Source organism: Phasianus colchicus, chromosome 3 (assembly GCF_987193195.1).
Source record: "Phasianus colchicus chromosome 3, bPhaCol1.hap1.1, whole genome shotgun sequence".
Lineage (NCBI taxonomy): Eukaryota > Metazoa > Chordata > Aves > Galliformes > Phasianidae > Phasianus > Phasianus colchicus.
In genome coordinates, this window is record NC_143438.1 from 32,205,716 (window position 1) to 32,226,530 (window position 20,815).

General features: G+C 38.5%; 2 protein-coding genes across 2 annotated transcripts; both read right to left on the reverse strand.

Moving 5' to 3' along the window:
* Positions 1-1,668: 1,668 nt before the first annotated feature.
* BAG1 (BAG cochaperone 1) lies at positions 1,669-11,265 on the reverse strand. Its single transcript, XM_031589140.2, has 7 exons — positions 10,620-11,265; positions 8,095-8,223; positions 7,850-7,932; positions 7,027-7,140; positions 6,355-6,462; positions 2,840-2,902; positions 1,669-2,338 (listed from the first exon to the last, which is right to left on the reverse strand). Exons 1-7 carry the CDS (start codon positions 10,744-10,746, stop codon positions 2,249-2,251), a joined length of 714 nt encoding a protein of 237 aa, XP_031445000.1. The 5' UTR covers positions 10,747-11,265; the 3' UTR covers positions 1,669-2,248.
* Positions 11,266-11,415: 150 nt separating this feature from the next.
* CHMP5 (charged multivesicular body protein 5) lies at positions 11,416-20,441 on the reverse strand. The gene is made up of 8 exons (XM_031589141.2): positions 20,270-20,441; positions 16,297-16,401; positions 15,472-15,518; positions 14,380-14,473; positions 14,228-14,299; positions 13,067-13,175; positions 12,438-12,550; positions 11,416-12,006 (listed from the first exon to the last, which is right to left on the reverse strand). Exons 1-8 carry the CDS (start codon positions 20,336-20,338, stop codon positions 11,956-11,958), a joined length of 660 nt encoding a protein of 219 aa, XP_031445001.1. The 5' UTR covers positions 20,339-20,441; the 3' UTR covers positions 11,416-11,955.
* Positions 20,442-20,815: the final 374 nt, after the last annotated feature.

Genomic DNA, 20,815 nt, shown 5'->3' on the forward strand with positions numbered 1-20,815 from the left:
TTTTGTCCTAGAAAACAAACACTCTGATAGGAAGAGTTGCCTGAGGTCTTCAGCTCAGGACACACACTTTACTGAATCCAGAGGCACTGGTGGGAGAAGTTAATCTCTCTTTTTGCCTCCAAGTACCAGACAATCAAAAGAAGCACTATGTAAAATCTTTCAGTTAATCCACCTGGCTTAAGGACACCCTCATGCAAACATCTCCAGAAACAGCAACTTCTGGGTGGGAGAGATGGAAAATAGCTGAAGCCAGCAGCCTTTTCCATTGATGGAAAGATTGAAAAGGTGATGCTATGTTCCTACCTGAGAGAAAAATATTAAGCAGAAGACAGACTGCAGCTGCCCACAGCTCCCATTCCTCTTCATGGGCAGACAAGAATGCTTTTCTGTAAAAGTTCAATGCATTAGAGCATAGATATTTGAGACAGTAAGGATCCTTTCCATCACAACATAGTGGGTAAGTTTGTATCCTCTGATTTAAGCAACAATGATGCTGGTGGTTTAAGAGTCAGCTGAATCTGGCCCAGAAACACCAAGCTAGTGCTTCACAAAAATGGCTACAACTAACTGTTCCTCCCTGTAACCTTGAAGTGCTGGGAAAATACAGCATGAACAGAATAGCAGGCCTAGGAAAAAAATGCACACTCACCAAAGATATCATTCTCTAACTCGAGGTAGTAAAACTTACAAAGAATTTAGGCCTTAAAGAGTTCCACAAATGCTAAGGACAGAGTTTTAAATGCAAAAACTACAACCTTGAAGAAAGTGGTTAACAGCAAGAATGCAACAACTCCAACCTTAGTAAGGCCAAAAGACATTTTTAGAATACAAGTGAACCTTTTTAACATGTGGCCATCCCTTCATTTATTCAATGGCATTTTACACTAAAATGTTCCTCCAGTTACAAACACCAAAGAAACACTTCAACTTCTAATAAGTTATAAAGCTTAGTTTTTTGCTTATGAGCTCAAAGTTTGTTTGTGTATATGGTTTTTTTTGTTTTTGTGGGGGTGGTTTTTTTTGTTGTTGTTGTTGTTTTGTTTTTTGTTTTTAACAGAAACAGACTCTCTGCAGTCAATATTTCACCAGCCACTGCCATACCTATCAGAAGCATCAGTAAAAAAGCAACTCCCACTCTAGCTACATCAGCTGTGGGCTCTGACTGACAGCTGCAAGTGAAGTTGGCTGCCCCCCTGAAATCTGTTATCTCAAGCAAAAAACTTATGGTTTTTGTGGTTTTTTTTTAACCTCACAGAGTAGGCAAAGCATGTATCAGAATGTGACTAAGGTTAAGACTGATTCTCACACAGCATTGTTAAAATAAATTTGTGCCACTTTGTAACATTCTATAAAAATTTACTAATTACCATAGCAGAATAATCACTGCAATCTTTCCAATAAATACAGCACGATGAATTCAGTGAAACCAGAAAAAAATAAAGAACCTTTCAAAACAGCTCCTTAGTTATACCTTGTTTTAAGTGCCCCATTTGTGCATGAGCAGCATAAGTGATCTCATTTCAATCCCTATCATAACTCAAGAAAAAAACCAATCAAAATAAGCTATAAAAGACACAGTACATCAGAATTACATGTAAATAAACATGTACACTTGTATCAAGCTCATTAACAACTTAAAGCACCATTCAGAATTCAGTACCATATATGTTACAGTACATTCCATTTATTATGACAATTTAAGGCTAAAATAGGTACGACTCCCTTATAGTCAAGCTTCCTTATATTTATAAATGCATACAAACATTAAGTAATATAAATGTGTAGGGTTTTTCTTATTGCTCTGAACCATCTACTACAATGTTGAATTTTCCCAGATATTGTCTCAGTGTTTTTTCAATCAAGTTGAAGTCCTAAAATTGCAACATATGGCACTTGTATGGTTATAGACCTTCTTTCATTTAAGTTGTAAATAAATTCAAAAACATATCAGAAAATATTGCCCATCATTGCAAACTCTGTTACATAGTTAACTAAACAATTGTCCATAAGATACATAATTCACCACAAAGATTATTTCTGCAATTCTTCAGGAAGGATATTCTTTTCAAAACAGTAGGCCTAACCAAGTGGCAAACAAGACAACCAGCAAGAAATAATTGACTACTACCAGTCTAAAAGACTGGGCTTTAAAAAAACAAAAAAAGCTGAATATGTGCTCCAAAACAAAGAGCAAACTTTTTTCTTGCTCATAGAGCAATTATGTTTCCTAATTATGAAGGGTAATGCCTCATTCTACCAGTGCCAAATTCTTTGACTGTAGCTTGTCCATTTCTTGTCCAATATTTCCTTCAACAGTATCACACTGGGCAAGAAAAGCCTGAAAATAACAAAAAAACACAAGTGTTACAGGTGATGCAATTACAGCAATGATAGACTGCTGCTTAAGAACAGTAACTAAAGTTTGCATCATAAATAAAGATGCCAATTCAATGACTACCTTCTAGTTCAGTTTTCATTTTTTACTTTTCATAATTTTATTTGCTCAGAATCTAACACAGGACTTGATAAGGCAACCCCAGTGGTCCAACCACTGAACTATCTGAGTTAAATCAAAGTTCATAATCAAAGTAAGAATCACAAAGCTTTACACGGGTTTGCACTTTTAAAATCCTTCCTAAAACACATAGGTACAGTTGTGTAGCCACAGTTGGGAGGGACAGTCACACTCACTCAAAGCTAGAATAAGTTGTCATTAAATAAAGGATGAGTCTATTTCTCAAGACTACAAGTCAACGTGAACCCCCGTTTTCACTGAGTACACAAGTGTCCAGCAGTAATAAAGAAGAAGGAGGGGATAAAATAAAAAAAGAAAACTCACCTGGACCCTTTTCACCAATCCCTTCTTTTTCAGTCTGCAGTCATTGAAGTTCTCTGGCAGATTCTGCAATTAAATACACAAGCTGATGTAGCTTAATGTTGAAGTTAACATATTAGACATACAGCAAAAACTGGATGTGTTTAAAGATCTGAAGACTTTGCTCACTGCATCACATTAAATCTGTGCCTCCTCCCAATAAGCAGGACATTGTGAAAAGATTCTGTAACGTCCTTTCGTTCAGAAACTGAATGATCCAGAGACATTTCAAAACATTTGAAAAGTTAGTTTAATGCTATGTGTGACTACTCTTCAAACACTGGTTCTAATTCATAAACAATAATGAAGGCTTTTGGAGTATTTAGAGCTTTCACAGAGGAAAACAAAGTTTAAAAAATATTACAAGGTTATATGAGGTATCATAAGAGATCTTAGAAATGACAGCCTGTAACCACACAAAAAATCCTATTTTCTGTTTGTTTTCAACAACATAATTCACTTTTATGATGATAAAACAATCACAAGAAATATTTAGCAGAAAGAACATAGTTGATGCATACTACCTTGATCTTATCCCACAGGCTATTTTCAGGATATTACAATAGCTACCACACATCACCAATGCTGATCAGTTGTAAACAAGGACTTTTGCTGACACTCTATGCAACATCATTTTTGTTGTTGTTGTTTTTCTTAGTTTCTTTCAGAACTCCAAAACAATGTATTTCAGTATTTTAATGTACGGCTTGTTGGTTTGTTTGTTTAAATTGACTACCAGTCCTTCCACTTTTAAATTTAAGATTAAATAAATTGGTAAGCACATTACGTTAACTTCTCATGTTAGTAAATAGCAGCTTCTTTAAAACAAGCCATTCAATGGCAGCTTGTCTTATTTGTGAATGCACAAATGGTAACAACTAGGTAGCTCTGCTTTCACTGAAGAGATGACAGTATTTTTATGCTTCTTATGCTTTAGAAAAAATTTCCCCCAAAGCTTTGATTTCAGGCTTATGATTCATACTACAAGATTTAAGAATTACTATTATGAAAAGCTTATCCAATATTCATTTATCCAAATATATTCAAAGATTTAGTAATAAATTCTCATCACTCCAAGCGTAAGTGACAGAGCTTCACAGAAGCCAGCAGATTGCATGTTAACAGCAGAATTATATTAGTTTTGGAGTATTTTCTTCTTTCAATCCTTGAAATGTCAATTTAGTATTAGCAGGGACGAGAAGACTGCAAAAAGCTTCATCAGAACAGAACGGTAATTTAAGTAAGGCTTACAGAGGAACTATAACTCAAATAATCCTCAAGGAGCATGAGCCACCAGAACATAACTATGAGTGTCTTGCATTTCAGAATTGGCTTTTTTCACTTGTTTGAACACTGTTTCTCTACAGCGTTCTGGATTCCACGTCTGTCATTAATGAAAACAACATTGTGATAACAAAGTAATCTCTCAGACTGCAATACTGGTGTCAGACTTCATGTAAATTAGAGGATCATAAGAAGTACGTAGTGTCATGTCTCCCATTTCAAATTTTGCTACTGATCTCAGTAAAGCTTTTATTCACAAAGAAGCTTTTCAATTTTTTAAAAACTGTGATCAAGTCAAGCACTTTCTGTGTTCCCCTGAGATCTGTAATAAGCAGCGTGATTTGACTTTTACTCCTTGACCAGATGCTTCAGTTGCTAAAATGAATGCATTTCTGTTGATGCAAAAAGACAACCAAAGCTCTGAACAAGACCAAACCAGTGTTCCTCCTGAATAATAATAAAAACCTTCAAAGATCTGTGGCTTATGAAAAGGCCCAATCTGTTAGATGTTTACAGGATCCCTCCACCCCTCTTACTGTAAAAGCAGCAGTTATTTTAAAAAAATGTTAAAATGTGTAAGTTACACCTACTGGACCCAAAAGCTTCAAGACTGTTTTCACACTTTTGACAGTGACACCATATTTTAGTCCCACTCCAATATTGTACAACAGCCCAAATACTTCTGGCATTTCTTAGCTGAGCACGTCTTTTAAATTCATAATTTATACAGACATGGAGCTTAGTAAAAAGGTGCCAAACAGCTTCCCTAATTAATGAGTTTGCCTGCTGATAATAAGAAGATAACACTTCTATAATAGATAAAAATAAAATGCTTGCTTTCTCAACCTTGGCTCCCTGTAACCATGCAAACTTCATTTTGTATCAAGCTCCATGTTTCTAATCAATCCAAAGGATGTATGACAGACACTTTAACCAGCTTTCACAACAATTCTGCCAAATAAACAAGCCAAAACATTTACAGTGTGAGCTGCTGATTTGTTTCCTTTCCACAAAGCACTGATGATTTTGTGTCATTAGAAAATAGCTAAGTCTCTGCTAAAAAACCAACCACTGTTAACTGAATCACTAGCAAACCTATATCACAAATAATACTCAAGACATTTGCCAGGATTTGCTTTTTTCTTGACTAACAAAAGGAATACTAAGTACTGTATAAACCAATTATAAGATACAGACAAACTATTCCCAGAAGATTTACACTCTTCTGCTTTTTTTTTTTTAAACCTCAGTAGAGCCCAATTACTGTCATACATACCTCACTACCATTCCATGCTGCTACTTCTGTACCTCTATATGTTGCACAGCTACAGTAAATCTAAGAAATTTTCCATAAAGTTGGTGGTCTGTTCATCTGACCTGGTCTAGTATCAGTACACTGAATGGCTGCAAGATTCCATTCAACTACACATATCTACAAGATTCCACACAAATTCCTCAGAAGTTTCCATGATAAACAAACAAACAAAACCCCACAGCCTTCTTTGTATATTAAATAAGTATGGAGTTTGGTAAACATAACATTGCTTCATCCACTGGTGTGGAAACCTTCATTTCATTTCTTGCTTAAAAATGTGAGGCTTATCAATGTCATAGGCTCTTATTGATTCTTCACTAGAAATTAAAAATAGCTACATGAAAAGATAGCAGTCTTTAGTTTTATCTCTGGCTGTTCTGCTTCCACAAGAGAGAAAACTGAGGCACAGGGACTCCATTATTCCCTAAAGATGGTTCTAAGACTTTAAAAATCTTGTACTAAACCTGGAAGCCCCCTGTCCAGAACTACATAGAGTATAAGTAGATAGATAATCACTCTGTTATCATACAGTTTACTAGTAAAGTTTGCCAAGACAAGCTAAAAGAGTAGAACTTGAGTGAAAGATACCCATTTCATGTCATCTCAACAGGCTACTGCCTCAAATGAAGGTTTTCTGAAGAATGGGGATGTATACACAGGAATTAAGGCCACAATTTATAAATAGATGCTGCCAAGAAGTCTTACGGACACATACAGGAGCAAGAAGAGGTTATCAAAGAAAAGAATTTGCAAGCCAATTAACTATTTTTGACAGCCAAAATGAATTTGTTCATATTTTAAAATATCAAATAATTTACAAGAAAGATGCACTCTTAAAATTCTGTCTGGTTTTGATTCTTATCTGTGGTTATTTACTTACAATGGCATCAACCTGTTCCAGGATCTTCATGAACTGCTCTGCAGTTCCTTTTATCCTCTTGTCCAGCTGTTTTAGAGCTTCTGCTTGTAGATCCTTTGCTAAAAAACCCTGATAAAGAAAAAGGAAGAAGAAAATTGTTCCACACCTTACAGAACGCTCAGCTTGGAAAAATCTGTTGATATAACACAGCAAAAACCATATTTTATTGTAGTTTCAAGTACAAAAGGGATTCCCATCTCAATCTGTACTCTATCAACGTGTAAATTCAACCAGTAAAATCTGTAATATTTCCTTTTAGGTTAAACAAAATTCAAAGTAACAGGCATTTTCCTTTGAACTATAAAAAATCTTCCATTTTTCTAGACCTACAAATAACATGTATTCAACAATATACCATATTCACCTTTTTCCAAACACTGTTATATATTTCTCTATTTCATTCAGAAACTCAAAAATGGCATTTGAAATTCAGTAAAAAAAAAATTAATAATTATTTTCTCCAAGGACAGCTAAGTGGAGCAGCCTATTACTGACTACTCAAAAACTTAAGCAAACTTTATTTTATTGTTTCTTTTGTTGTTGTTATCATATTGTTGTTTTTTTGGGTTTTTTTTAAATATATACCTGTAAAACAATTTTGCAAAGACAGAAAAGGACACAAAGCTGGCATACCTTCTGGATACTTGTGAACTCTTTATTAATTTCCTCTAACTTATTAGCTATTTGCTCCACTGACTTCTCCAGATCTTTTAACTTCTTTAATTCAGCTTCTTCTTCTGGACTATTCTGTGTATTCAAAAGTATAATATTCACAACTATGGAACAAATAGAATCACTATGCAGCTAAAGAGCAGCAACAATGGTGATAAGAGACACAAAGGCTTTTGTTGACTCAAAATATACACTGCACTGTGGCTATCCTTTCCATAATTTAGCACCTATTATATAAGCTTCTCCCAAAACTTAACAACAAATACAGTAAATGTGGCAATGTATAGAAACACATTTAATGATACAAATTTGAAGGGAAGATGTAAAGCACAAGCAATTTTCCTGTTGTAGATTTTTGAGCATCTTGTAAATAGAAGTAACTTACAGATCAGGTGATATCACCTCATACTCTACTTGGCAAAGCCACTCACAGATCTTTATGCTGGAAACAATCCAGTAAATTCAGGACCAACGGTTGTTTTTTTTTTCCCCATTAGAAAAATGAAATGGGCAGAAAAGTTCATCAGTGCATGGGAGGTTCATGAGCAATGACAAGGATCAAATTCAGCAGAGGTCTGCCAATAGTGCAATTTCAGAAACATACAAGCTGCAGCATTATTTGCAGTACAATGCAAGACTGAACTCAGCTTTGTGAGTAGGTAAACAAGATTACTTTTATGCTGTAACCAGTATCTGTTCAGGAGCTGAACCATTAACAGAAATTAGGATAACGTATGGAAGAATAAAAAAAAAAAAAAAAAGCAATTCTGAAAGTAACACTAACCCTTTTCCCAATCAACATGACTTTGCAACCATTTTTAACACCAAGTGCTGACAATGGCTGTTCCAATTCTTTCAGAGATTTCCCTAAATGGAAAGGAAGGGAGGGGGAAAAAACAGTCAAAACATTACTAATTAAGTAGTTAGTGCCATACAAACATCTTTTTAAAGACATTCAAAACACGGACACCTGGAAGTGACTAAGATGAAACCTACTGTCTTATAAAAACCAACAGATTTATAAATTACCTTTGTATATAAGTTTCTGAAAAGAAACTGGAACACCAGTGACTTGTTCTATAAGCACAGCCATGTCTTGTAGCGTAGGCTCACCATCTTCCTGTTGAGAAGCAACCTGAATATTGTGTTTTTCATTACCTAATAAAATAAATAAATACAATAGGTAAAATAAGTGATACTTACTATCTAGAAAATATCACAGGAAAACAGTTTCTAATATTTATTTCCATTAATGTAGAAAGTTCTCAAATCAGTGGTTCCTACGCACAATCTTAATCTTAAATGAAAGAATTCTTAGAATCATAGAAATCACCTGGGTTGGAAAAGATCTTCGAGATCATAAAGTCCAACCATCAACCTGACCTACCAAGTCCCATCACTAAGCCATGTCTCTCAGTGCCATAACTACTGCTATTCTATTGCAACTCCTTCCTCTTAAAGTGACTTACCTCAGCTGAAAATTTTCTCATACTTTCTAATAACTTGAAGAATTGAATTGGAAGTATTCTACTGGCACAATGATCCTTCTCCATACCATTTCCCATCTAATTTTAAACAGTGCACATGGTCTAAAGTCCCACAAGTTAAAGCACGAAAGCCCACACCTTCTTGATCTCTCTAACGTCCTACTTCTAGGCAACTTCTGACGTTGGAAGTCTCAGGGAACCGGAGATGATTTATCACTTCCCTTGCTCCCTAGTCTTTACAAAAGGCAAGCAATGCCTACATTGTCTCCTCTCCATCTGAAAGAATTCTCACAGTCCAAAGATAATTTTTGCCTGTAATACCACTGCTATGCAGCCCTAGTCACCTTGCAAAATCTCATCCTATACGTCACCTCTCACTAACGACACATCCTAATCACACTCCCTAAATTACTTGCACACAAACAGCAGGAAGTTCTCAGAGAGAAAAAAAAAAAAGAAAAAAAAAAAAGGAAGATGTCTATTAATCTCTGTATCACAACAGAAACTTTCCACAACCCTCTGCTCCCACACATTCAAGGTTAGTCAATTTGAAGGTACCCACCATTGGCTGCCATGGAAATTAAGACGGAAATTAAGTTTACAGGAAAAGAAATCTCCTGAACAAACACTAGAAAGAAAACTATTCTTATGCCACTAACTTGAAGTGCATTAATCTTCTGCAAAGAAGAGCACTAAAAATACTAATTTTAAAATGCTTCAGCCTGCCAAGGGTCACATATAAAGCTAAATTGGGGCAATAAAAACTTGCAAATGCCTCTAATAGTATTTTTAAATTCCAAAGTGGTTTTAAGCTCAAAAATCAGAGTAGAGAAACTTTCTCTGAAATATTTTCCATAAACAGACTTTCTTCCCTGTTTGTTCGGAGGAAAAACAAGTGAATTAAAAAAGCCAACAACACATCAATAAACAGAACATTTCAGTCCTGATCTTGTTGCATTTCAGAAGATTGCTGTGAAACATACAGCTTCTTTGTGTAAAGGCTATGACTATCAGCATTTGAGGGAAAATAAAAAACAGAAAGGAGGAGGAGAACAGCTGAAGTTCACCTAGCAACGGAAACACTTCGAAAAGCAACTCATGAAAACCAGTTTGGGCAGACCACAACAAAAACTCTACCACTGATCCACAAAAGAATGAAATCAACATGGGTTAGAAATGGTTATCACAGCTTATCAGTAAATGATGATACCAATTTAAAAGAATTGAGGCACATTTCCAAAATCTTTACACATCAATTCAGTATCTTCTACTGGTAAAGCAAAACACAGGGTTGTGCTGCCGTTCTCTTTCCTACTCCTTATTTCTATCTCTCCCTATATTCACTCACAACTTTAATACAAAAACTGCCAGAAGCTAAAGTTGCAGATAAAGGGTGCCTTCTATTAGCTAGTATTAATAACTAAATCATTACCAGATAACAACTGGAAAGATAAAAGTATTCTCTCACCTTTTTCTTTGCAATATCATGTCTCCCTAACCCCAAATCCATACACTCATTCAGCAAACACGATGGGAAGGTTTATATTGGGTGTCAGGGGGAAGTTCTTTACAGAACGAGTGGTGAGATGCTGGAACAGGCTGCCCAGAGAGGCTGTGGATGCTCCATCCTGGAGGTATTGAAGACCAGGTTGGATGGAGCCCTGTGCAGCCTGGTCTAGTACCAGATCTGGAGGTTGGCAGCCCTGCCTGTGGCAGGCGGGTTGGAACTTGATGATTCTTGTGGTCCCTTCCAAGGCATTCTATGAGAGCCCATCAGGTAACACTGCTTTTACTATACAGCACCGACTTCAGCTCTGACAAATACCATTTAAAGGAAGCCTGCTACTAGAAGCGATCCTCGCTCCGCGCCCTCTGACAAGGGCAGCCGTGCCACCTGCAGCAAGCCGCAGTAGCATTCGGCCATGCCCTCCCTCCTGCAGGCCTCGGAGTCCCCCACCCCAGCCCGCAGCCCCTCAGGGCCGCCCCCATCCCGCCCCGCCGGGCGGCTGCTAACGTCAGAAGCACGACACACACACCCCACACCCACCAGCCCCGGGCGACTCTTACTGTACGTGACGGTGACAGTAACGGGGGCCCCGGGAACCGCCATCTCGCACCGCCACAGAGTAGCCGTCGGCGGGAACCGGCCCAGTCGCACCACTATCGCGTCACTTCCGCCCGAGGCCCCGCCCATCAGTACCGTCTAGCTGACGAGTGACGTCACTTCCGAGAGCACGCAGTGAGAGACCGGCCCTCACTCCGCCATGTTGCCTGGTGATACGGGACTGTGCGTCGTGGGAGAGCTGCGCTGCTGAGACCCGCAGGAGTGCGGCACTCTCGGCTTCTGACTGCAGCTCCACGCTGCTCTGTAAAAAGCACATGTTGCTGGCCAGAGCTCGCTTTGTACAGACGTTTGTGCGCCCAAGCGTGGCTTCACAAATTAGCTTTTCCATCAAATTAAGGTTTAGCTCATGGTGTGAGAACTCATCTTCAGCATTACAGTAGTCTCGTGCTTACAACTCGTGAGCTAATGGGAAAAAGAAGTTTTTATTTGATTATTTATTGCTAGGAGACTAATTCATAGAATGATAGAATATATCCTGAGTTGGAAGGGACCAATAAGGATTGTTGAGTCCAACTCCTCACAGGACCACCCAAAAATCTGACCATAATTAACTGCCAAGTAACTCCTGTCAGGAGGAGAACCACAGGAAAAGCAAGCCTGGTGTGAGTGCAGCCTTGCTAAAGCACTGGGTGCTTCCGGGGCTGGAGCCAGCCTCCAATGGCAGGGCTGAGCTGAAGCAGCATGCAGCAATGAGAACAGGACAGGCTAAGACCATTACCACAAATACCACACAATAGACTGAGCTAATCTAAGTGACTTTATGTCTATGTTCAGTACATAATGACAACCCTATCTGATACAGCTTTCAAGGTTACAAGTACAATAGCATAAAAGTCTCAAACTGAAGTAGTTTAAAAATGTTTTTGACTCTTTTTATCAAATAAGTATAGTAATAAGGAAGATATTTTACAGAGAAAAAGCAGCAACGTACAATCTTAGTTTCAAGAAAGAGAAACAATACAAAAATCAAAGCAAACCTCCACTATAAACAGCCACCACTATTCTTTACATATTATTTTGTCCATAAGACACAAGAAATCAAAAGCTTTTAGACTGACTGCTTCCACTGAAGGAAACTGTGCCACATTTTTCCATTAATAGAAAAGTCAGTAGTAGAACAACTTTCTTCAAAGAAAGACCATCACCAGCCATATTGCATTCTAGGATGTAGTGATATTAAGGTTGCACTGGAAGGACAAGTTCTCCAGGATTTACCAAAAAAAAAAAGTCTTGATTTCTAAAGTGGAGTTCATTATATACATTGTGCTCTTGAAGCATTTATGTTGCAGGAATCTTTGGCAATCCAAATTCATCCACCAATACACCATCCTATATGAAAGAAAGAAATCTTAATGAGATCTCCACCCATCATAATATATTGCATAAGTTTATATTTTTTATAAAGCAGTGTATCTCTAGTTGTCATGGTGACATCACCAGAATCAAAATAAAAGCATCCTCAATAGTTAGCTACAGTAAAGCCCAAAAAACAGAAGAAAACATTTTGTCTATTTATTTTTAAGAATAATTACACTAAGAGCTGTAGTGATACACTTAAGTTTTACCTGTGGTGTTATCAGATAGCACTTATGTTTTAGTTCCTTGAAGTATAAAAAAATATATGCAGCATCCAAAGCACACAAGACATTAAGTATCTTTTTTGTTCAAAATATTAGAGTCAAAATCAAGCAACCCACATAAATTCCATTAAGAACAACAACAAAAAAAAAGTAATTGGCTTCAAGAAAGAAAGGACTCACTTTGTTTTTTGTGTCAACAGGCGTGCCCTCTGGAATTGCTGGAGCAGAAGCAGCTTCATCTAAGTAGGAATTGTCTTCATCAGCTAAAAGCTCATCACCTAACGCATCCAGTTCTGAAATTTAATTGTTTTGGTTGAAAAATCAGGCAAGGAAATCCTTTTGCAAAAAGGAAGAATTGTTCTTGAAGAGAAAAACGATTCATACTGAATGCTTACACTCATCCTGATGTCCCTTATTTAGCTGCTAATCAGGAATACACAGACTTACTCAACATTCTGTTTTTCACCATAGCATCAGTACCCCTTTCAGGTCTCTCTATTTCACAGAATCACAGAATCGTAGGGGTTGGAAGGGACCTCCAGAGATCATCGAGTCCAACCCCCCTGCCAAAGCAGGATCCCTACACCAGGTCGCACAGGTAGGCGTCCAGGCGGGTCTTGAATATCTCCAGAGAAGGAGACTCCACAACAATTTATTATTACTTTTATTACTATTATTATTTATTACTGCACTTACAGGAAATGTAGCTTTTATGTTGGAGTGGAGTTTTTTGTGGTTCTATTTTCTAAAGATTTTTCAGTATTTGGCTAGTGAAATGAAAATGTCACTTCCCCCTCCACCTTCCTCACCTGCTTCCAAATCATCTTCATCAATCTCTGGTGTTCCATAGCTACGACTCAGTGCTTCCTGGACTTCATTGGCTTCTTCCATCATATCCTCCAACTGATCCTGTATGTCCTGGAGCAACAAATAATTTCAACAGTTCACATGCAATGGTGTTAACCATTTAATGGTTTTAGTTGGAGCTTAATCAATTGTTTAATAATTCTAGCATACAAAACAATTATTTTTACTGCTTAAGTCAGTTTTTGAAGCAGTGTTAATAAAAGTCAAGAGGCACACATTCAGTACTATTTGATTACTATTAAAATTATAGTAAATAATGTATCAGGCAGAAAGAGGAACTCTGTAACTATATCTCCGCAAAACCTTGTTTTTCTGTTTTAATGGGAAGTACAGGTGGCAATTCGTCCACACAGAGTATGACAATTAATATTCTTCAGGGTGAACTGAAAGCCTCTAATAAATTACCCAGAACCCAGAGTTATCTTGAAAACCAAGAAACAGTAGATCTAAGGACTGGCTTTAGCTGCGCCACAGCAAAATTGAGGAAATATATCAGCACACTTAAGGCATTGTACTCAGGTACAAGTAAGGAAGCAGTACTTGACTAAAGATTTATAATGTGGGCTATAAATAAAATCAGCATAGGAAAGGGAGTGTAGAGGAATTAAATACTGACATTTGATAAGAGTTTAAGTACAGCATATTTGAAATTATATTTGAAGTTGTTATCTTTTTAAGCTGCATTTTCTAAAGGCAGGGCTAGGTCACACAGATCATTTCAAAACGTTTATTTTTTAAGCCTGGCACTAGCATAAGGCAGGGGGAGCAAAGGACTAATCTGCACGTAAGAGCACCAACATAAGGAGAAATAAGGAGGCCAAAGAAGCTACAGCAGGAAGTATCACCAATATTTATGCTGAAGTGCAAAGGAAAGGAAAGGAGATTACAGGTGAACCCAGCATGGAAACAACAATCAGTAGAAGGACAACAACTGCAGTACCAGAGAATTAAGATGGTAGTCCAATGAAAAATAAATATTAAAAAAAAAAAAAAGGCAAAGTCATGTAAGCCAAAACAGTCAGCTTACCTTTTAGTTATATAATTCACTCATTATTTCAGTGCACCATTTCTATTCTTTAATAATTTAACTATAGTAAGCTTACCTCAATTTGATCAATTTTGACTTGCTTGTAAGCTTTCTTCATTTCTTTTACTCCCAGTTTCATTGCATCAACCTAGAATAGTCAAATAATATACTTGTATCCGATGTAGCAATACACAAAATTAAATAAATGTGAGTCTAAAATACTGGTACCGTTGTTTTTGTATCCTTCAGTGCCTGAATGGTGTAATTAGCTTGCTCCATATTAAAAGACTGCTGTGCTAGATTATCCCGTTGTTGTTCATACCTGTTAAAAATAATGCAAATAACAGTGCTGAAACACCACTATTTATTGCCACCAAAAAAAAAAAAAAAGAAAAACTGAAAAAGCTGATAAAGCTGCTTCTGAATTAAGCTTCTGTACTGATGTATACACCAATACTGATGGTATTGGTGAGGTCTGAATCACTGTAAGATGGACATGAACACCATGGCTTACTAATGGAAGACACGCAAGTCATCCAATCCACAAAGGCTCTGCACTGAAGTTTTGCTGGGACAGAGAGGAAACGTGGGAATAAGCTGGAAAAAGGAAACTTACATCTAAACCTCCAAAAAAGAAAAAAAAAAAAAAAAAAAAGGAAAAGAAAAGAAATTTTAAAGAAAGTAATAGTTCTTCTCAAAGCTGAAGTACTACCTAGTCAAGAATGTAAAGCGCACCAGGTTAAACATAAAGACTTGTTATTCAGGGCAATAACATATTCCAGTGAAGTACCCCTGAACACAGACGACGTTCCAACATTCTTTTCATTTTATTTGTTTCTGGACACTTTCCAAGACAATATACTAGTCGAGGCTGGACCATAGGATTGCCTAGTACACCCGTCCTTGCTTTTTTTGCATAGATACAATTACATGAGCTAAATTTGCTCAAATCCTAAAGGATATCCATATAGAACAGGTAAATTTTCAGTAAACCAAAGCAAGATCAGAAAGTACATGATTTACAGTAATCAGTGATATAAAAATAGGCTTTATCTCTTTTAGAAAGTTCACAAGCCAAGCACGTCTTTAGTGATTAGCAGATGTAGATCAGCTTATCCCAGTCCAAATTTATATATTAACATACAAATTAGGCACAACTATGCTGACAGAAAATCTGTAATATGGTTTTGAAGGGCTGACTAGCTTGCGCAGTATTTCTCTTTTGAGGATGCTCAGAAGCAAGAGTACTGAAAAGAAAAATGGAAGTATGCCACTCTCCTTCAACAAAACAGCCTTTAGTGATGCCAAATGAAAACTTACATTCGCTTCTGCTTTAACACTCTCAATGCTTTCTGTTTCACTGTATTCTGAAAGACACAATATCCATATATTAGGCAAAGCATTTTACTTTACATTATATTGTTTAAGCCTAATACATTCAATTTAAATTTTCTGAGAGTCCCCAATGACTAATGTCACTTTTAGAGCAAAACCCTGCAATAATGATCAACAGAACAGGCTTGTATGTGATGCTTCTAATATTTTTCCTACTTTCAGGCTTTCCTACTTTCCTAATGTCAGGCTTTTGATTTTTTTCCATAAGTAGAATATAAAGTCAGACTTAAATAACAGAAGCATCTTTATCAACATATCTTAACAGCTGGCATCAAATAATACTGCAAAATAGTACTTTATCAATACCTTTTATACTAGATATGCTTATTACTAAGTAAACATTTGATACGTTTATCATTAGATATTGTTTACCTGTTCATCTCTTTCAAAACCAGGCTTTCCTACACCCTTTCTGAATTGCACAGATCTTTTTTCTTTTGGCAGGTGAACAGAACAGCCTCTACCACATTTGATTCAGTTAACAAAAGGAAGAAGGGAGGCAAGGGAGTTACTTCTGATGGACGAATTACAATACACTTTGGAAAAGTTAAAAATCAATTAAAACACCATTCAAAGACATGTGCCCAAGAGATGATTCAGAATAAAGATAATCCTGGAAGTTCTTACATCCCATCCCAGTAAGACAAGATGCATTTCTAAAAACCTGAAGAACTGGATAAATCACTCCATTACATGACAAGCTGTGCGAGTCACATCCTCTGCTGCTTAAATCCCACAGAAACTTGTTACCTTTGCAGGCCCCTCTCTCATCTTCTTCATTTGATCCTTATATTTCACTAGTTCAGCATCAAGTCTGGCAATTTTCTTGTCAATTGACTCAGCTCTGCTATCCACCTTTAATACATGACACGAAAAACAAACACACAAAACACTCATTAGTATTTATTCAGGTACTGTACAGGAAAGAACAGCCTTAGTCTGAATATGTCACCAAAAAAAAATGTTTTTTCACTCAGGATTTTGTGAGCAATTTAAAGTTTGTAGAAAATGTGAAAGCGGAAACACCTTATACAAGGAAGGCCAGAAATACTCTAAGATTTCAGCAAGCTCTGCCCTTGTAACACATTCTCACCATTTGGAGATGCTCCCTTGCATACCCTATTAAGTCACAGTCTCTGTTCAGGCATTTGTGATAATGTGCAGTTCCAGGGACTAAACTGAAACAGAAAAACATAGGTGCACCATGCTGGTAGGTAAGAAGGGAACACAAAACAGACATGGACATGTTCAGCAAGGCTAGAAGTTTACCTTTGGTGAGCTGAAAACATTAACCCTTCAAAAGATAGCTCTTCTTTGATACTTGGATTACTGGCTACATTTAACAAGCTGAAACTTTTGCTGGTACTTGCTGAAACAGACTGCCTAGAGAGGTTGTGGATGCCCTGTCCCTGGAGGTGTTCAAGGCCAGATTGGATGGGGCCCTGGGCAGCTGGTCTAGTATTAAATGGGGAGGTTGGTAGCCCCGCATGTGGAAGGAGGGTTGGAGATTCATGGTCCTTGAGGTCCCTTCCAACCCTGGCCATTCTGTGATTCTGAAACTTTTGTGCCAGAGACACTTTCCTCATCACCCCCCACAAAGGAAGCCAGGGAGCAGCAAGTCCAAACTTGGGACTTTGGAGTCCAAGTACTCCAAACTCTTCCTGCACTTCACTCCAAATCCTGAGGGCAGCTGCATGACTCCATAAGAGACCTCCAGCCCTAGAAGTCCTGGTGCAATGCATGTGACGTATCTGTCCTTATGGAAATATTTTCAGCCTACTGCATAAGAGGATTAAACATGATTCTACACAACCGAGCATGGTTACAGATGCTATTAACAGCACTCACAGCATCACAAAAATGCTCGATGTGGACGATCACCCAAGAAGCCTCCTAAGAGGGTTGAATATAATCACATTCCAATCGTAAGCTGAGAGCAATCGATGAAAATTTACAATTCTGTCTTTCTGTCAGTATGGTTAAACATGCAATTATTCAGATATTCACTTCAGTGTCTCGATGATCCTTTTAAGCCTCTGTTCTATGGCAGCAGCATACATTTGCCAGAGGCATTCTGAGCAGGACATTTGATGGAATATTCCATACATGAGAGACTCAACTACCCAGGCACATCTGGCATGGAAAGATTTGCATTAAGATTCTTTTATACTATGCACTTCACTCATTAGCAAGAAAATAAGCCATCTGTGATTATTAAAATCTTGTAGATTGGAAGTCTAGCACCTCCTCAAGACCTTAATCAGTTAAGCACATGTTGGAGCACACCCAGCCTCCTGCACGGGGGCAAATCAGCTACATAGATAAGAGGCTATAGCAATTCTCAGAGTCAGTGCAAGCAGGAAATGGAGGCAGGCTCTCTGATCCATCACCTACATGAAAATTATACACTCTACATGGGAAGTAAGCTTCTAAAAATAAATTGAGTACCGTGCACACACAGTATTCCTGCTTGTGTAAAATTAGGTATGGCGTGCTGGTTCTTTGGCTTCAGTCCAGAAAAAGGGAAACAGAAGGGCATCCAATTTAAACAAAAAAGTGAATGTGGTATCTCAAATACCTATGGAGCAAAATGACAGCTTTTTTCTACAAAGAAATACATATATTACATACATGTCTGTATGTTAATATTGCTGCCGCAGCTATGAGCCATTTGGTTTAGGTCATGTTTCCTGCTTACTTCTTTAAAAAAAAAAATAATAATAATCTATTCTTTTTTCCAATGAAGTAAAAAGAACACCAGTGCCACAGTAGGAACTGTATCCCTCCTACCAGCCTCATGACAGCTTTGAGTCATCTGACTGCTAAGCCAGCATGGACAATAAAATCTGCCGCTGGGTGCAGTGATGAGGCAAGCACTAGAAGCACAGCAAGAGAGCAAGCAGAAATGGGGAAAGCAGAAAAGTACCCATGGAGAGCAAGAGGGGAGACAGGAGGGGACTGCACAGCCAGCTGAAAAATCAAGCAGTAGCCAAACAGCACAGAAAAGTAGGCAGAAGTGCTTCCTGAGTTTCAGTAAATTGCTTTCAGTCAGAGTAGCCACATAATCAGCTCCGTGAATTGAGAACCCTTCAACTGGTTATATGTCTGAATGTGATGTCTGTCCTAGCACTGGAGGAAAAAAAAAGATGTACTGAATGCTGTCTTTCTTGGGGTCAGTCATACTACTTTTGTATATAAAGGAAAGAACATTCCAGAGGTAGGCATAATCACTACTTAACAGTTGTCTATTTTCCTTTATTCTTTTTTTTTTTTTTTAAGGATACCATTAAGTGGTGGGATAAGAGATTTTACAAGGCAATCCCGCTCTTTCAAAAGATGCGGTGAAACATACCAAAGGTCAACAATAATACAGAAACAACACCAAATCTACAAACTGTTGAACTGACGCTAAAGAAAATGTTTGTTGTTTTTTTCCCCCAAATATCTCATACCATACTTTTCAATAGTAATTTTTTTCTTATTTTTTGCATTTGATCTCCCTAGTCCTTTAGTAGGAGCTGTGCTTAACTTCCTAGATTCTTAAATATTATGAAAAAATATTATGAAAACAGAGCGAGCATTTTACCAAATAGATGGTTCATTTCATATAAATGAAAAAGACAAGTTCATTCACAAACTTGAAACAGGAAGTACGTTTCTGCCCATGCTTACTAATACATGAAACAGCCAAACAACCACAGAACAGCTTGGGTTGGAAGGGACCATAAAGGTCATCTAGTTCCAACCCCCTGCTGTGGGCAAGGCCCACCCTCAGGCTGCCCAGAGCCCCATCCAACCTGGCCTTGAACACCTCCAGCCCTAAATTTTAGTTCCAACCACAGAAACTGACGTCGTCAAAACAGGTAAAAGCAAAGAAGGAGCTGAGGAATATCACTTTGGCTTGGCTTACAGACTTCCTCATACCAAACACCGTGCTTGGAGAAGGCACTAAGCAGCTGACCAACCCAGGCTCTTGATTTCACACCTTAAAAAACACTCTCCTCCAACTCAAACAATTTTACAATTCTGTGGTTGGCAGCCAAGTCACGACAGATGTACAATAAACCTGAAACTCTGCTCTTCAGTTAAGATGGTGTCTCGTACAACCACATTTACAGAAAATGTAATAAATACAGGCAACTAAAAAAAAAAGGTCATGACAGCTTGCAGCTCCTAGTGAGTTGTGGTGCCGACCATCATTCTGGGACAAAAATCCCGAATTCCTGCCGTTGTTTATCAAGGAAGCTGCTTCAATTATGACTGTATGCAATCTAAAAATCCACTTGGTCTGAACAAGCTCCGAGGGGAACACAGCCTGCTGGCATACCTAAAATCGGGCTGCTTTTGTTAGACGAGTTCTGTCTGCGTTACAAAACGTGCGTTAACTTGGAAGTGGCAAAATCAGCCCTGAAAAATCGCAGATCAATACAAAGTTGGCTGCTACGAGAGACAGACTTCCCACTCTTCTGCTTATATCGCCAACACGACAAACGCAGTCGTTAATGACAGTGCGTCAGGTGGGTTCTGGCGGCATTCCGGACACCCACCTCAGCACACTCTGCTAACAGTTGAAGCTGAGCGGGGTGCAGGGGCAGCTCCGGCTCGGCACATCCCAACTGACACCTCCAAGCGCCTGGCCGCGTTCCCCAGCGCTTCCCACCGATCTCAACCCGCGTGACCACTCCCCGCCCCGCAAACCGCCCCGCCCGGACCGCGGACCCACCGTCCCGATGCAGTCGGTGAGGCTGGGCGGGGGCGCCTTGGGCTTCGCCTTGCCGAAGAAGCGGTTCATGGCGGCGGTAGGCCTGCGGCTCGGCGACGGCGACAACAACGATCGCGCCGGCCCGGAAGCACAGCGCCCGCTTCGCGCCTGCGCGCTGCGAAAGGCGGAAGCTCTTGCACAGCGGAGCGCCACTACTTCCGGTCACGCGGGGAGGACGGTGAACCGCCATTGGCTGTGCGAAGGGCGGGCGGTGCTAAGCAGAGCCCATTTAAAGGGGCACGGCGCACCTTTAAATTTCGCTGTACTGAGGTCTCTTTGGCGGGGCTGGTGCTGTTGGCTGGATTGAAGCTGTAAGTGATGTCCCACCTGTACTTGTTCTGAATTCTTACTCAGGGCTTGGCATGAAGGACTGGATATTGTTTTTCAATACAAAACATCCAGAAGGATGCAAGATAAATTTAAGACTGTAATGAAAAATAAATGTTTTTTTTATAAGTGGATGCACATATAATTTACCATGTGCTGTATTAGTGGTTTCATCAAAAT

Excerpts from the sequence above, each read along its gene's own strand:
- BAG1 (XM_031589140.2), bottom strand. The coding sequence starts at position 10,746 with ATGGGCGGGGCCTCGGGCGGAAGTGACGCGATAGTGGTGCGACTGGGC. Across the intron at positions 7,933-8,094 it reads TCAGAAACTTATATACAAAG|GGAAATCTCTGAAAGAATTG; the intron begins GTAATTTATAAA and ends CTTTCCATTTAG. Across the intron at positions 2,339-2,839 it reads GATTGGTGAAAAGGGTCCAG|GCTTTTCTTGCCCAGTGTGA; the intron begins GTGAGTTTTCTT and ends TGTTATTTTCAG.
- CHMP5 (XM_031589141.2), bottom strand. The coding sequence starts at position 20,338 with ATGAACCGCTTCTTCGGCAAGGCGAAGCCCAAGGCGCCCCCGCCCAGC. Across the intron at positions 15,519-16,296 it reads TGAGAGAGGGGCCTGCAAAG|AATACAGTGAAACAGAAAGC; the intron begins GTAACAAGTTTC and ends TGTGTCTTTCAG. Across the intron at positions 12,007-12,437 it reads CTGTTGACACAAAAAACAAA|GATGGTGTATTGGTGGATGA; the intron begins GTGAGTCCTTTC and ends TCTTTCATATAG.